Here is a 16,154-nt window from a genome sequence, read left to right as displayed (position 1 = left end):
TATATCTATCTGTATATATAGATAGATAGATCTAGATGCATAGAGATAGATGGATAGATCTATATATAGATCTATCTATATATCACTCTCTCCATATATATCTAGATATATATATAATGGAATTTTATGCTTCCATCAGAATGAATGACACCACCCCATTTGTTAGGAAATGGAAAGACTTCGAAAAAATTATACCAAGTGAAGTAAGCCAGACACAAAGAAACAGGTCCCATGATTTCCCTTATTTGAAATAACTAAGACAATCTTACCAGACAAGCAGAAAAGGTCAAATGTTATGAACATTTGACCATATAAGATGGTGCTAAGTGAAACAAACCCCAAGAGGGTTTATCTTTGTTGCTTTTGTTTTTAAAGTACTTAGAATGTACTATGTGATTTCTAACCTATGTTCTTCGCTATTGGTTTAACCCCTGTTTTCACTGTATTTGATTCCAGTACCCTGCATCTTATATATACATTTTTCTAATTGCGGAGAAGAAGGGAAATAACAAAACGCTGAAACAAGGATACAGGCTGACTCATTGTAACAATGAGATGTACAAGACACTATGTTAAAAATGAACTCTACAACTTTGAGGGGGGTTGGGAAGGGGGTAAAGGGATTGGTGGGGAATAACAAAGGAGGGTGTAACAATGCTCAAGAGTAAATGTACTCATTACTCATGTAACTGTAACCCCTCTATACAACATTTTACAGTAATACACACACCCACACACACACCCACACACACACACACACACACACACACACACACACACATATATATGTATATATATAATAAAACTGTCCCATGACAGAATCTCAGAGACAGCAGTGAGCAGAGCAGGGCAGTGTCTGAGGAAAGCTCCTCATAGTCCAGAAGGACCACCTATCCAAAAGTCTAATCAGCCATGATGTGAGGCTTCTACTGCTTGACCTCTGGAGGACACATTCAAGGTCATTAGGCACCTTGGTGGAGTTGCTGTCATATGGGGCTGATCATAATTTGCAATCAATTCCTTCTGATGGTCTTTTGGGCAATTGTCTATCTTTTATTATTCCTAGTTTGTATCCAATTCTGTATAATTGCTATTAATTGTGGAATAAATTTCTAGGAAAAGAATGTTGAAATTAAAGAACTTTTGTTTCCAATTTTGAATTATATTCTCTTTTCATAAATATTGTATTGATTACAGTGCTAGCAACAATTCACACAAGATAATTTTGGCTTTTTCCCATCCATACCAGAATTGTAAGATGAGAAGTATTAGTCTTTGACATCAGAGTTAAAAAGAACTTTGGCATGGATTGGTTTTTTTTTTAGTAGTGAGTAAGGATGAATATCTTATATAATATGAAAGTCATATTTGTTTCTTATATCTACTGATTATTCTTATATTAAGTTATCAATATTAAAAATATTTTTAAAAGCATATTTTTATTTGTTAAAGAAATCATGAAACTCTTGAAATACTTTCTCAATTCATTTGGTGGAGGAGTGTTCACTAAACATGTGCTGCTCTGTTTTAATAGAAGATCATGTCATATTTATTTTCAAATTCACATAAAATTGTTCACTTTCTTTTGCCTTCTAGAATTTTCATTCTTAGAAAGAGCTTCATCATTTGTTTTTAAATGATTACCTAGTTTCCTTTAACATACATTTAAACTACATTTAAAGATTATATAAGAAATGTACTCATTTCTTTACTCATGTAATTGTAATCTCTTTCTACAGCCTCTTTACAATAAAATAAAATTTAAAAAATATATAAATACATAACATAACCTTTCAAATATTTAAAAATTTCACTTTAAGCTAATTTGAGATTTTTGTGTATCTTAAACCAATTAAGAAATTTTAATAAATGTGTTGTATAATTCCTTTCTTTCATGGTGTGGTAGGTAACATATAAGTAGTATATTTAAAAACCATTTCGGTAAGAGTTTGGTACCCATTATGTGCTCATAGATCGCACCTATAATCTTAACTACTTAGGGGCTTTGATATGAGGATCACAGTGTGAAGGCAGCTTGAACAGGAAAGTCTGTGAGATTCTTATCTCCAAGTAACCACCAAAAAGGTCGAAAGTGGAGCTTTGGCTCAAGTGGTAGAGCACTAGCTTTAAGCAAAAGTGCACAGGGACATTGCTCAGGCCCTGAGTTCAAGCCCCACAACTGATACATAAAGGGCAGTGTTTGTATATGTTGGGGGGAATTCAGGTGTATGTAAGATGGAGATGCAAAACAAGGGCATTGAGCACTTGTGAAAAGACAGAACTTCTTGGATTACAAGGACATCAAAGCTCTGAAGTCCTAAAAGGATATGATTTCTGAATCCATTCTTACCCCAGGGTGATGGAAATGTGAGCTACAACATTTGCTATGGTCTTTTCCCCAGTGTTTGAAGAGTCACTTGAGTCAAGTAATGTGCCCTGGGAGACACTGGGATCAAAGGAAGCCACTGCAGCCTTCCTGCTTCTGATCTGTGTGGCAGGATTTGACAAACTCTGTCTGCATTTACCATTTAGGATGGAAAAGAGTAGCACATACCTGCAATGTCTTACTGTGCCAAATGGCACATTGGTTGCCTCATAGATATTCATTATACATATCACTTGATGGACATCCTTAAGGTAGTCTAACATGAGAATGAGAGTTACCATAGTTTCTTGATAAATAGGGATACTTGTGGACCCATTGCAACAATGAGATGTACAAAATGCTATGTTAAAAATGAATTTTACAACTTTGTGGGGGGCGGGGGGGTAGTGAGGAAGAGTGTAGTCATGTACTTGTGGAGATGGAGATGGGAGGGTAGGGATGGTAGGGGAAAAACAAAGGAAGAGGCAACAATGCTTGATAAGAAATGTACTCATTACCTTGCTCGTGTAATTGTAACCCATCTGTATGGCATTTTCACAATAAAAAACATAAAAAAATAGTACCATACTACAGTCATCTTTGAAAAGGAATATAGGGCTGCATAATTTAAGTAGCTTCAGGATACAATTCAATAGAATTTGGGCTGTTTAAAGCAGCAGCATGTGCTCTGACAGCGGGCCATTGGAGATCAAGGACATGAACCCCTCAGTCATCTCTCCATCGGCTTGTAACCAGTCTCATGATTGACCAGACACAGATAGACTCATGGTAGAAACCAAAACAGTAATCCTGGTTCTGACCGATAGCACTGCAATGAAACCAATCTTAGGTTCAGATTCCTTGCTTAGCTCTGTTCCTTCCTAGAAGGCTGCTGAATTTTCTTCTGTAACTGAAGTTGAGAGTCTCTCCATTTTCCAAGTTTATATAGCCACTTGTTGGGAGATTGTGAAATAGAATGCAGGGTCCTGACCCCAATGCTCTTTCTTCTCAACACCATTTTTGACTCGGCTCTTCAAGGCTAGAGACTTTTCCTGACACATAACTCTTGTCTTTCAGTATAATCAGTATCGCTTGCTGCTGTTCTGACAATGTGTCTTCTTTTATGATCATCGAAGAAACCTGGCTGCACAAGTTAGAAAAGGCTCAATTCCCTGAAGCAGGGGTTGCTTGAGAGAAATATTTCAAAATGTTTCTTTCCTAGAAAGCATTTTTGAAATCTGATACCAACCAAGACAACCAGGCAGACTGATTTTTTTCTTTTTTTTTTTCTGTCAGTCTTGGGGCTTGAACTCTGGGCCTGGGAGCTGTCCCTGAGCTCTTCGGCTCAAGGCTAGTGCTGTACACTTGAGACAGTTTTCTGGTAGTCTATTGGAGAGAAGAGTCTCATGGATTTTGCTGCTCAGGCTGACCCTCAGATCTCAACCTCCTGCGTAGCTAGGATTACAGGCATGAGGCACCGGTGCCCAGCTAGGCAGACTGATTTCTAAAGTTGTAATTTCATACATTGAAGGACATACAGGATTTCATTTCCCTAAATGTTGAAATTTATTTCATTGTCACCCAGCTGAGATTTCCTACAGCTTCTGTACATAAGACAAAGCAGACAGGCAAATAAAGGCTGACGTGTGGTTAATTATTATCAGGGTGAATTTTAGAGTCATCTCCTTGGACATTTGAAGTAAAGTATTGGTGGAAGACTGGATAATTATTTCATGAGTTTTTAATTGGTTGTTTTCTTTGAGTTCATAGAAGTTATCTCTGGGCTTTGAGGTAATTCTTGGATAGTACATTCTCTTTGTATTTTCAATCAATGAATAAGGTTGACAAAGGAGAATGATAGGCACTCACAAACTTCCAACAGTCAGCAACTCAAAAATACATACTTGGCATCTTGAATTTTGAGTCAAATGATGACAAGTTATTTTCAAAGCTAATGAAAGACATATCCTATTTACAATGCACTAAAATTATGATCAAAAGAAGAGATCTTTATTTAAGCCTGGGATGGTGATTGAAAAATAAAGTAGGCCAGTTCTTAATTTTTCATTTATTCCTCTCCATTTTCACTGTGCTGTTGTGTAACCCACTAATGACTGAAATTGTTTCCTTAACAGGCTTTCCCAGCCTCTGTCCAGCAACGCCTTCTCCCATCCACCTGCCAAACCAAGTTGCATATAACCTTTACAGCAACTGCTCTACGACAGTACTGCTTAGACATCAGGAGACTTCAAGGGACTTCACAATGGCCTGGAAGGCTCTTACACAAACAGGATTTTTCTCCCACATTTTCTCCTGCAGTAGGTCTGGGAGCAGCTGCTGAACGGGTGCATTTTAACAAGTTTCCAAAGGTTTCTAAACAGGATGGCCCCTACACCACACATTTAGAATTGCTTAAAATGTAATACTGATTATGTAACTATGCTAGAAATAATTCTTTAGTGTTCTGTATTCTTTGCAATGTTTGTTCTTTATTAAGGCCTATATGGCCTTCCATCATCTAGTCGTTTGCCAATCCTGACATTGTCTTTTATTCTCCCCTGCTTCAGATGGTTTATTTAATACTCCCATGTCCAGGGTAAACGAGATAGAGACACACACACACAAAAATGTATTTATATATGTCTGCATATGACTATAAACATAAGATTAGTCTGTTTCAATGACATGTAGTACATATAATTCACAAAAAACTATGCAAAAATATTTATGATAAATAAGCTTTAAGATAAGCAATCTTGATTGTTTCAAAATGCTTTTGACATTTTAGTATTTTTCTTGCTGAACTCTTTTATCTGTAGTGACATATGTTTTCTGTTACATGTCCTTTATATTGCTTTATTTCTTTCACCAGTCTTTTAAGAGTTGGAAATTATTTCTTTTTTTTCAAGTGATTAGGGTTTGATCTCATGCCTTTGTACTACCAGTCACATCACTCTGCTAGTCCCTTTTTTGTGTGGGCCATTTTCAAGATGTGGTCTTCCTTAATGCCTGAAGTAAGATCCTCCTAATTGTGCTTATCTTTGTTGCTGGGAAAACAGACATGCACGATTGTACTCAGTTACTGGTTAAGATGGAGTTTCCTGAACATTCATGATAGGGCTGATGGTCCTTCATAATAACCTTAAACTTTGATTTCCCAGTCTCTACCTTCCGGATCTCTAGGAATACAGATATGAACTACTATGGCAAGCAAAAATTAATATGAAACACAGAGCCATAAGAAAACAGGCTTCCAGCCAGAACTTTTCTGACTTCTGGTCTAGATAGTCCATAATGATCCAAATCTTGGCTTGTAGTGCTTATCAACATCTTTGATATGAATTCTCCATGTTGGTGGATTTCAAACTATCAAGAAGCTTGTGATTAGCCATGGAGTTAGAAAAGATCTACTGTAACAGCCCAAAAGTGTTGAGTATTTACACTATACAGACTGAATAATTAAAAACAACAACAACAAAAACCCTCAAGTGGATAGGTGAGATGAAGTTAGTTAGTAAAATCATTAGATGTCAATAAATTAATTACATTTTAAAATATTTTAAATTAGTTATTTAATTGCAAGTTTATGTAACTTAACCTGCAGTAACGATTGTGGTTTGTGCTAGCTCATGGTATTCTTGGCAATTTGAACTTTGACCTTGAAGAACTGAATAGACTCTATACTCTAGTGTTGAATTGTTATTTTAAATTCCAAAAAATTATGGACTGTTTGGCATTCCAGTCCCTGTAGCTGGTCTGCCTTTCAGAACCTCCATATTAGGATAAAGGCAACCTTTTTTCAAGACTTAGAAGTGTCTTCCACCATGTTTACCATTTCTCTGCTAAGACAAAATTTCTCCCCATCTCTTGTTTACTGACGGGGCACTATCCCTTCTACAGCTCTTACCTCCTTATTCTGCAGTGGCTTATTATGGGTGTTAAATGGTACATCTTCCAGTTCAAGGAGTCAAACTCATGCATGTCCAAGCCAGACACAGAGCCTAGGATATGACAACAGCACAATATACACTACTTGAATTGAACTACTAGTGGAGATCAGTTTGCAGAGCTCCAAGCAAATGTCTTTGTATTGCAGAGTTAATACATTTAACATGCCTCTTCTATGAAAGTGCAGGGAGACATGAATAACCAAGAATACGATACACTATACTTATAATCTGACTTATGGAATTGTGACCTCTTCATAAAACTACTTCTTTTTTGTATGTGTGCCATTTCTAGGGCTTTAACTCAGGGTCTGGATGCTGTTCCTCAACTTTTTGCTGAAGACTAGCATTCTAACATTTGAGCTGTAGCTCCACTTCCAGCATTTTTGCTGCTTAATTGGAGATAAAAGTCTCACATACATTCTTGCGCTGGCTCACTTCAAACCATGATCCTCAGATCCCAGCCCTCTGAGTAGCTAGGATTATATGTGTGAGCTACTGTGCCTAGCTTGTATAACTACTTAATGATAAAAAAAACCTAGATCTGTTTTGAAATGAAGAGGGGGTGAGGCCAAGGAAAGAAGGGTAGTCAATTAGACAGAGGAAAGGTGGGCAAAAACACAAATAATATTATGTATTTTATGTATATCATATATAATATTTTGTGTGTATGTAAATAGACCTAGGAAATCTGAGAGGATGGGTAGGATTTGGAGAGATCAGGGAGAAGGAATAAAGTGGTGACATTAATCCAGATGCATTGTTCTCATATACTGACTTGTGGAATTGAAACTCTTTTTACAATGACTTAAGATAATTTTTAAAAATGGAAAGAGAAGAAGAAAACAGTGCTGATAGGGCAGGTGTCAGATTCCTGGAGATTTTGTTTTTACTTTCCATCTCTCTTATTAGCTTCAGCTAATTGAAGTTGTTTTTCAAGAATGTCTGTGTATAATCAAGAGACTCACTACAGACAAAGGAAGGCTAGAAAGCATGAGAACACGCACATGCACATGCGTGCACACACATGGACTCAGGAATGCACACACACTAAAACTCATGCACACTCCAAGTTAAAGGGAGACCTGCTGATTTCAGTGCACACAGCTGCTTCCTTCTGAGTAACCCCATGTGGCCGCTGCATTGACTCACACTTTCTTTTTAGCCTCTGGAGAAGATAGAGGAGAGATAACCCCCCCCCATCATGGTGAGGTTTTTTGAGAGTTCCCCATCTTCTCTCCAAGAGTGTTTTATAATTATCTTGCTTCTCTGAGTAACAGCCTGGGTGCAGGCAGAATGCACTCACCTCATAGTCAATGTCCAGTGCATCGGCTTCACCCTTGGTCCGGAAGTGCTCTGTGTGTTTGTCCACAGTGAAGTTCACCTGTTTTCCCACTCGTTCAATGAGGACTGAATGCCAGTGTTGGTCATCCAGCAGGCTGCCCAAAGTGGCTAAGGGTGGGCTGCTGCTCAGCCGGGCTTTGCTGTCATCTGTGAAGGGGGAGAAAAGTAGGAGTATCTTTGTAAAGGGTCACTTTGAGTATTAAAAGGTCCTCTGAGTAAGGCCAGCTCACTGTTCAAGAGGTGAGCAGTGATCACCACTTTCTAGACTGAAACTTCACAAGACTTCTCAGGGATGACAGTCAGTCCTTGTGCCTGCTTCTGGATACTAGATGGAATATTCCAGAACTCAAACCACTAAACAGACCTATTATCCTAGTAGTTCCTCGGATAACATGAAAACAGAGGCTTTCTCTTTTAGATTCAAAGCAAATATACACATACACACAAACTCATTGAGTTTGTTTTCTCTCGAATGGAGAAGGAAATCTCCTGAGTTGTGTTTTGGAAGAAGGGCAAATTTGGGATAAACCAAGGGCACACAGTGGGTTGGGGAAGTCTGTCTGCTAAGAAAAGGGAGAGAACATTAGCATGCTCTGACTCCTCTATTGTAAAAACTGGCTACTGCATGATCAACACTGAAGCAGGAAGTTCACAGCCTCCATTTTTAATCCTGTGAGGGAAAATTAGCATCTGTTCTTTACTATGAGGAAGCTGAGATTCTGTCAGGTTCTGCCTATATGGTCAGCAATGTATCCAGAATTTGGCCCAGTTTTGCATGGCCTGGTTTGCTGCAATTAATGTTCATATGGGATCATTAATCATATTCTTGAGGATTCAGGCAACATGGAACTTGGAACACTATCTGGGAGGATTTGAGAGATTCAGGTGGAGGGTTACTTTCCATTTATGACTGCCTGGCTCCTTTCCTCCTTTTTCCTCCAATTTTTATGGAAGGATTACAGCCTCTTCCTATGCCCGGCCCCAGAATTTATCTCAGTCTTAGCAAAATAAACAATTAGATTCAACTAGTCCTTACATACATAACATTTCAGTTTGGGGAGTATTTAGGAATTTGGCTCTCTTAGAAATAGAATGCTAAATATCACTTCTCTCTGCTATGATGTGTATGCGCACGTGCACACACACTCTCTCTCTCTCTCTCTCTCTCTCTCTCTCTCTCTCTCTCTCTCTCTCACACACACACACACACACACACACACACACACACACACACACACAGAGCAGTAACAGCCTGCCTTGCAGTGTGACATTCAGTGGCAGAAGCTGCCATTTCCCTGGCAGGCTGCTGACTCCTACCTCCAGCATGGCCCTATGTCTTTGTTCTGGTCTCTGAGTGACACCCGTGTTTCATACAGGAGTGGGAGTAGAGACAGCAAATTTATAATTGGAAACCAAGAGCTGATGACTTAATGTTTTACTCATATTTTGTTGAGTTGTTGTTTGCTTGTTCCATAAGCTTTAAGTCTGCAACACTTCTCAGATTATGCTTAAAAGTTAATAGATACTTTTCTTTTTCCATTCTAATTCTGTTTGAGATAGGAAGAACAAAAAATCCTTCTTTCTCTACTTGTAAAAGGGACTGTGAGGGTCATGGTGTGCTGACCACTGAGCCTTATGGTGGGACTCTCAACATAAACCTATACTTAGGTGTCTTATAGGAGCCCTGAGTGCAGGAAACTATGGGATGGCCATTCAGGGCTTGGGAAGATAGAGTCCAAAGCAACATCTGGGTGTGTTATACAGGAAGCAGGAGCATCATTACCCAGCTATGAGATGTAAGTGACTTGCAGACTTTGGTGCTGGGAATGATAGAGAGCTCCCAGCTACAAGTTTGAGAGCTGGCTGGCAGGGCTGGCTCCTTTTTGTGACTGAACCCTAAGTCACAGAGCCAACATTTCATCTTTAAGGAAAAGATGCCAAGACAAACCAATAAGTTAGAAATGACCAGTTTGGAATTACACTGTTATATTGGTATGTACAAAAGAAACTTCGATTTCTATTTTAAATTGTCCTCTATGGAGGCTGAACCTATTTAAAGTTCTGCTACAAATTCATGAGTTACCTCAAGAACATATAGCAGTTACCCCAAGAATATACAGCCAAGATTGAAAATTTTGCCTATCTGAGAAATAAAAACTTATATTTATGAGTAATTTTAATATATGTATCTCTGGAGGATGAAATTGAAAAACCTCTTTAATTTTATTTTCTTTCTGTGAACTCTATTCTTTGCCTATAATTTTTAATCTGTATTTAACCCAATACCTAAAATTTTGACAATATCTTTGCTTTTTATTTTACTATACCTGCTTCTTTTCTGTTTTTATTTGTTTCTTTTATTAATTACTGAAGATATATGGGGTTGAGAAGCCATTGTTTTCTTTTATTCAATGGATTCTGGGAGTGAGTTATGATTTAAAAGGTAAACACTATTGTCCAATCACACCCAAATCACAGAAGTACTCTCCCAAGTTTTCTCACTTTCATTTGATTAAGAATTCATTATGATGATAAAATAAGATACAACTTTATCTTTGAATTATGTTTTTAGATAATTACCAAGTTGATTCAAATCCATAACTTAAAATTCCTGTGGTTTGAATAAAGAGCTTTGCATTTCAGGACTTATAACTTATGCTGACTTTTTCAGCCACATTTAACTGGTGATTTTGGAGACATAGTCTCTCAAACTTTTCTTCCCTGCTGGCTCTGAACCATATCTGCAGTCCTGTGGATCTTAGTCTGCTGAGAAAAGATTGTAAGTAGAAACCACAAGTGTCCCACCTGCGATGACCATTTTAAGGAATCAGGGTAAGATTCAGATATGAAGAGTGACACTAAACTGGATATATGAATCATTTATGCCAATCACATCAGTTTTCACAGTGCATAGAGTGAGATCCTTTTTTTTTTTTTAATTGTATTTTATTTTATTTGAGAACATACTGTACAGGGGGCTACAATTATATGGGCAGGATAATGCATACATTTCTTAGCAAGCATTGCAGCCTCCTCCTTTGTTTACCCTTCACTACACTTCCCCGCCTCCCCCCACCCCCCACCCAATTTTACCCCCCTCCCCCCACCCAATTATACCCCCCTCCCCCCCTCACACCGACATTGTAAAGCTGGTTTTGACATGACATTTTGTACTTCTCATTGTTGCAACAGGTCCACCTGAATCCTTAAACGACTTGTTTGTCCCCATCTCCTCCACATGTTATACTGACATCAAATATAGTGAAAGCGGGGGTTACACTGTGGGGGAGGGACATACAAAGCAACAAAGAAATAATCTTATAAATGCGTTAGAAACACATGCATGAAAGAAACGAAAACATTAAAATACATATTTAAGGGTTCATTTTCCTAACATCACATTATCTGACCTTTTCCGCTTGACTCATACCTATACTAGATATTGCAAATAAGGGAAACCATGGGACCTATGCTTCTTTGGGCCTGGCTTACTTCACTAAATATAATTTTTTCCAAACCTTTCCATTTCCTAACAAATGGGGAAATGTCATTCTTTCTGATGGAGGCATAGAATTCCATTGTGTATATATACCACCTTTTCTTGATCCATTCATCTACTGAGGGGCATCTGGGTTGGTTCCATATCTTAGCTATGGTAAATAATGCTGCAATAAACATAGTTGTGCTGGTAGCTTTAGTGTGGTCTTGTTTGTAAACATTTGGGTAAATGCCCAAAAGTGGGATTGCTGGATCATAGGGGAGATCTATGTGAAGTCTTCTGAGGAACCTCCATACTGCTTTCCAAAGTGGTTGAACAAGTTTACATTCCCACCAACAATGAAGTAAGGTTCCTTTCTGTCCACATCCCCTCCAGCATCTGTTGTTGTTAGAGTTCTTGATTTTTGCTGTTCTAACTGGAGTGAGGTGATATCTCAATGTTGTTTTGATTTGCATTTCATTTATGGCTAGGGATGTTGAACATTTCTTCATGTGTCTATTGGCCATCCTTCTTTCTTCTTCAGAGAAGCTTCTCTTTAAGTCTTTCGCCCACTTATTTATTGGGCAGTTGTTTCTTTGAGGATTTGTTGTTCGGTGGTTTAATTTTTTGAGTTCCAAGTATATTTTAGATATGAGACCCTTGTCCGTTGTATGGCTAGTAAAGATCTTCTCCCAATCCGTGGGCTTTCTATTGATCTTGCCAGCTATGTCATTTGCCCTGCAGAAGCTCTGCAATCTTATGCAATCCCATTTGTCCAACCTTTCTTTGATTTGTTGTGCTTCCGGGTCTCTATTCAGAAAATTTCGACCTGAGCCAAGGAGACCTAGGGTTTCTCCTATTCCATCCTGTAATGTTTTCAGAGTGTCTGCTTTGAGTTCAAGGTCTTTGATCCATTTGGAGTTGATTCTGGTGCAGGGTGATATATAAGGATCTAGCTTTAGTTTTCTACATGTAGTTAACCAATTTTGCCAGCACCATTTACTGAAGAGGCTGTCTTTCTTCCATTCTATTGTTTTAGCTTCCTTATCAAAGATTAGATGGCTATAGGTCTGTAGGTTCATTTCTGGGTTTTCAATTCTATTCCATTGGTCCTGAGGTCTGTTCTTATGCCAGTACCAAGCTGTTTTGATTACTATGGCTTTATAGTAGAGTTTGAAATTTGGTATTGATATTCCTCCAGCAGTGTTCTTTCCGTTGAGGAGCGTTTTTGCTATTCGGGGTCTTTTATTGTTCCATATGAATTTTTGGATTGCCTCCTCTATTTCCTTGAAGAATGAGGGTGGAATTTTGATAGGTATCGCGTTGAATTTGTAGATAGCCTTGGGAAGTATTGCCATTTTCACGATGTTGATCTTGCCAATCCAGGAGCATGGGAGGTTTTGCCATTTTTTAATTTCTGTGTTGATTTCCTTTTTCAAGATTTTAAAGTTTTCATCATAGAGGTCCTTCACTTCTTTGGTTAAGTTAATTCCTATGTATTTTATTTTTTGTGGGGCTATTACAAATGGAGTTGCTTTCCTAATTTCAGCCACACTTTTCTCATTGTTGGCATATAGAAAAGCCATTGATTTTGGGGGGTTAATTTTATAACCTGCTACTTTGCCAAAGTTTTGAATCAGCTTGAGTAATTTGGGAGTGGAGTCTATGGGATTCTTTAAATACAAGATCATGTCATCTGCAAAGAGGGAGAGTTTTATTTCTTCTTTCCCTATTTGGATCCCCTTTATGTCTGCATCTTGTCTTATTGCTGTATCTAGGCATTCTAATACTAGATTGAAGAGAAGTGGAGAGAGTGGGCATCCTTGTCTTGTTCCTGAGTTAAGAGGAAATGGCTTTAGTTTTCACCATTGAGTATAATGCTGCCTGAAGGTTTGTCATATACAGCCTTTATTGTATTGAGGAATGTTCCATGGATTCCTAATTTTTCCAGAACCTTCATCATAAAGGGGTGTTGGATCTTGTCAAATGCTTTTTCTGCATCTATTAAAATAACCATGTGGTTCTTATTCTTGCTCCTGTTGATGTGATGAATAATATTAATTGATTTGCGTATATTGAACCAGCTTTGCATCCCTGAAATGAATCCCGTTTGATCATGGTGTATGATTTTTTGGATGAATTGTTGACGTCGATTGGCCAAAATTTTGTTGAGAAGTTTTGCATCAATGTTCATCAAAGAAATGGGTCTATAGTTCTCTTTCTTTGATGAGTCCCTGCCTGGTTTTGGGATGAGGGTTATGATGGCTTCATAGAATGTGTTCGGTAGTGAGCTTTCTCTTTCAATTTCATTGAAGAGTTGGAGGAGTATTGGTGTGAGCTCTGCTTTGAAGGCCTTGTAAAATTCCGCTGTAAAACCATCTGGTCCTGGACTTTTCTTAGCTGGGAGGTCTCTTATTGCTGTTTCTATTTCAATGCTTGATATGGGCCTGTTAAGCTGGTTTAACTCATCTTGGTTTAGTTTTGGCATGTCAATATTTGCTAGGAAAAGGTCCATTTCTGTCAAGTTCTCAAACTTATTAACATAAAGTTTTGAGAAGTATTCCCTTATAATGTTCTGAATCTTGGTTGTTTCCGTGGTGATGTTTCCATTCTCATCTCTGAGTTTATTAATTTGGGTGTGTTCTCTCCTTTTTCTGATAAGGTTCGCTAAGGGTCTGTCAATTTTGTTAAGTTTTTCGAAGAACCAACTCTTTGTTTTGTTGATTCTTTCTATAGTTTTTTTGGATTCTAATTCATTTAATTCTGATTTAATTTTGATTATTTCTTTCCATCTACTGGATTGGGGTTTATCTTGCTGCTCTTTTTCAAGGAGGTTTAGATGTGTCATTAAATTGTTAGTTTCCGATCTCTCCAATTTGTTGATGTAGGAGCTCAAAGCTATAAACTTGCCTCTGAGTACTGCCTTTGCTGTGTCCCAGATGACCTGGTAATTTGTGTGTTCATTTTTGTTGAATAGCATGAACATTTGAATTTCCTTTCTAATCTCTTCCATGACCCACTCATGATTCAGCAGTGTGTTGTTCAGCCTCCATGTGATACCGGACTTTCTTTGGTGGCTTTTGGTGTTGAGATCTAATTTTATTCCCTTGTGGTCAGAGAGAATGCAAGGTATAACTTCAATGTTTCTGAGTTTAGACAAGTTTGCTTTGTGGCCTAAAATGTGGTCTATTTTAGAAAACGTTCCATGTGCTGCTGAGAAGAACGTGTATTCTGTTGCTGCTGGGTGAAATGTTCGGTAAATGTCTGTTAAGTCTAGTTGATCTATGCAGCTGTTTATCTGCGGTTTCTCTGTTGAGTTTTTGCCGAGTTGATCTATCTAGTGGGGAGAGTGGTGTGTTAAAATCCCCAACAATTAATGTCTTTGGATCTATATGGGATTTGAGGGAAAGTAGTGTTTCTTTGATAAATTTGGGTGCTCCATTGTTTGGCGAATAGATATTTAGAATTGTAATATCCTCCTGAAGGAGAGATCCTTTAATTAGTATGTAGCGACCTTCTTTATCTCTTCTCACGAATTTTAGTTTGAAGTCTATTTTATCTGATATTAGGATTGCAACTCCCGCCTGTTTATGAGGGCCGTTTGCTTGGTAGATTTTGTTCCAGCCTTTAACCTTGAAAATATGTTTGTTTTTACGGGCAAGATGTGACTCCTGCAGGCAGCAGATAGAAGGGTCTTGTTTTTTAATCCAACTAGACAGTCTATGTCGCTTAATTGGAGAGTTCAGTCCATTAACGTTAAGGGATAGGACTGAGAGGTATTTGGGGGTTCCTGCCATGTTATCCACCTTCTTGGGGGCTGTGAAAACTGGGTTCTTCCTAAGGTTCTTGGATTCTCAGTTTGGGTGCAGTTTCTTGGCCTTTGTTGCGTTCTTGTTGGTTTTCTATGTGTAGGACATCTTTAAGAATCTTTTGCAGGGCTGGTTTGGTGGAGATGTATTGTTTCAATTTTTCTTTGCTGTGGAAGGTTTTTATTTGGCCTTCAGTTATGAAGGAGAGTTTAGCTGGGTACAGTATTCTTGGTTGATACTTGTTTGTTTTTAGGGCATGGCATACATCATTCCAGGCTCTTCTTGCTTTGATTGTCTCTGCTGAGAAATCTGAGGTAATTCTAATTGGTTTCTCTTTATAGGTGATTAACCTTTTCTCCTTGACAGCTTTAAGGATCTTTTCCTTGGTCTGGGTTGATCCTGTGTGGATTGGATTATAATGTGCCAGTGGGATGTCCTATTCTGGTCTGGTCTATTTGGGGTTCTAAAAGCTTCTTGTATCTGAATAGGCCTATCTTTTTGTATGTTTGGGAAGTTCTCTGCTAGGATCCTGTTAAACAAATTTCCTAGACCATTAACTTCTGTTTCTAGATGCTCCTCTACACCCATTATCCTTACATTGGGCCTTCTGATGGTGTCTTCCAGGTGTTGGATAGACCTATCATATTTCTTGGACTTGTCTTGGATGGTTGTATGTTCTTTCTCTATAATATGTAGGCTGTCTTCAATCCCTGAGATTCGATCTTCTGCATGGTCTAACCTGCTGTCAAGACTCTCTACTTTGTTTTTTATCTCTTTTCCTTCTAATTGGTCAGCTTTGATGGCTTCAAGATCTTTGTTGAAGCTCTGTTTTAGGTCTTGTATGAATTTCTTTACTTCCTTAATTTGGTGTTCAGTGTTTGTTCTCAAATCACTTAGTTGATTGGTTATGGTTTCTTTGGACTCCCATTCCTTCTGTTGGGTTCCATTCAGCATTCCCTTTGTGGTCTCCCTGACTTCCTTCAGCTCTTTGTTAATGGATTCCATGAATGCCTTTAGTGATCTTTGTGTATTCTCTACCTGGTCTCTTAATTCGTGAATTACTCTTTGATTAGTTTCCTCCCATCTGTGGGATTCCTGCAGTTCTCTTTGAGTGTTCTCTGCCTGCTCACGCCATTCCTCCCTTTCTCTTTGAGTATTCTCAAGTTGTTCACGCAAATCCTGTATCAGTTTTTGAGAAGCTTCCTCACGCT

General features: G+C 38.3%; 1 protein-coding gene across 1 annotated transcript in view; it reads right to left on the bottom strand.

Moving 5' to 3' along the window:
- The window catches only part of Cntnap5 (contactin associated protein family member 5), a 948,142-nt gene that overhangs the window by 472,389 nt on the left and 459,599 nt on the right, over window positions 1-16,154 (bottom strand). Inside the window, exon 6 of the mRNA XM_069989436.1 lies at window positions 7,619-7,803. Coding sequence (XP_069845537.1) covers window positions 7,619-7,803 — 185 coding nt within the window. The remainder of the gene's footprint in view (window positions 1-7,618; window positions 7,804-16,154) is intronic.

Source organism: Dipodomys merriami, unplaced genomic scaffold (assembly GCF_024711535.1).
Source record: "Dipodomys merriami isolate MVZ:Mamm:240054 unplaced genomic scaffold, mDipMer1.0.p SCAF_38, whole genome shotgun sequence".
Lineage (NCBI taxonomy): Eukaryota > Metazoa > Chordata > Mammalia > Rodentia > Heteromyidae > Dipodomys > Dipodomys merriami.
This window is presented reverse-complemented; position numbering and strand designations above follow the sequence as displayed.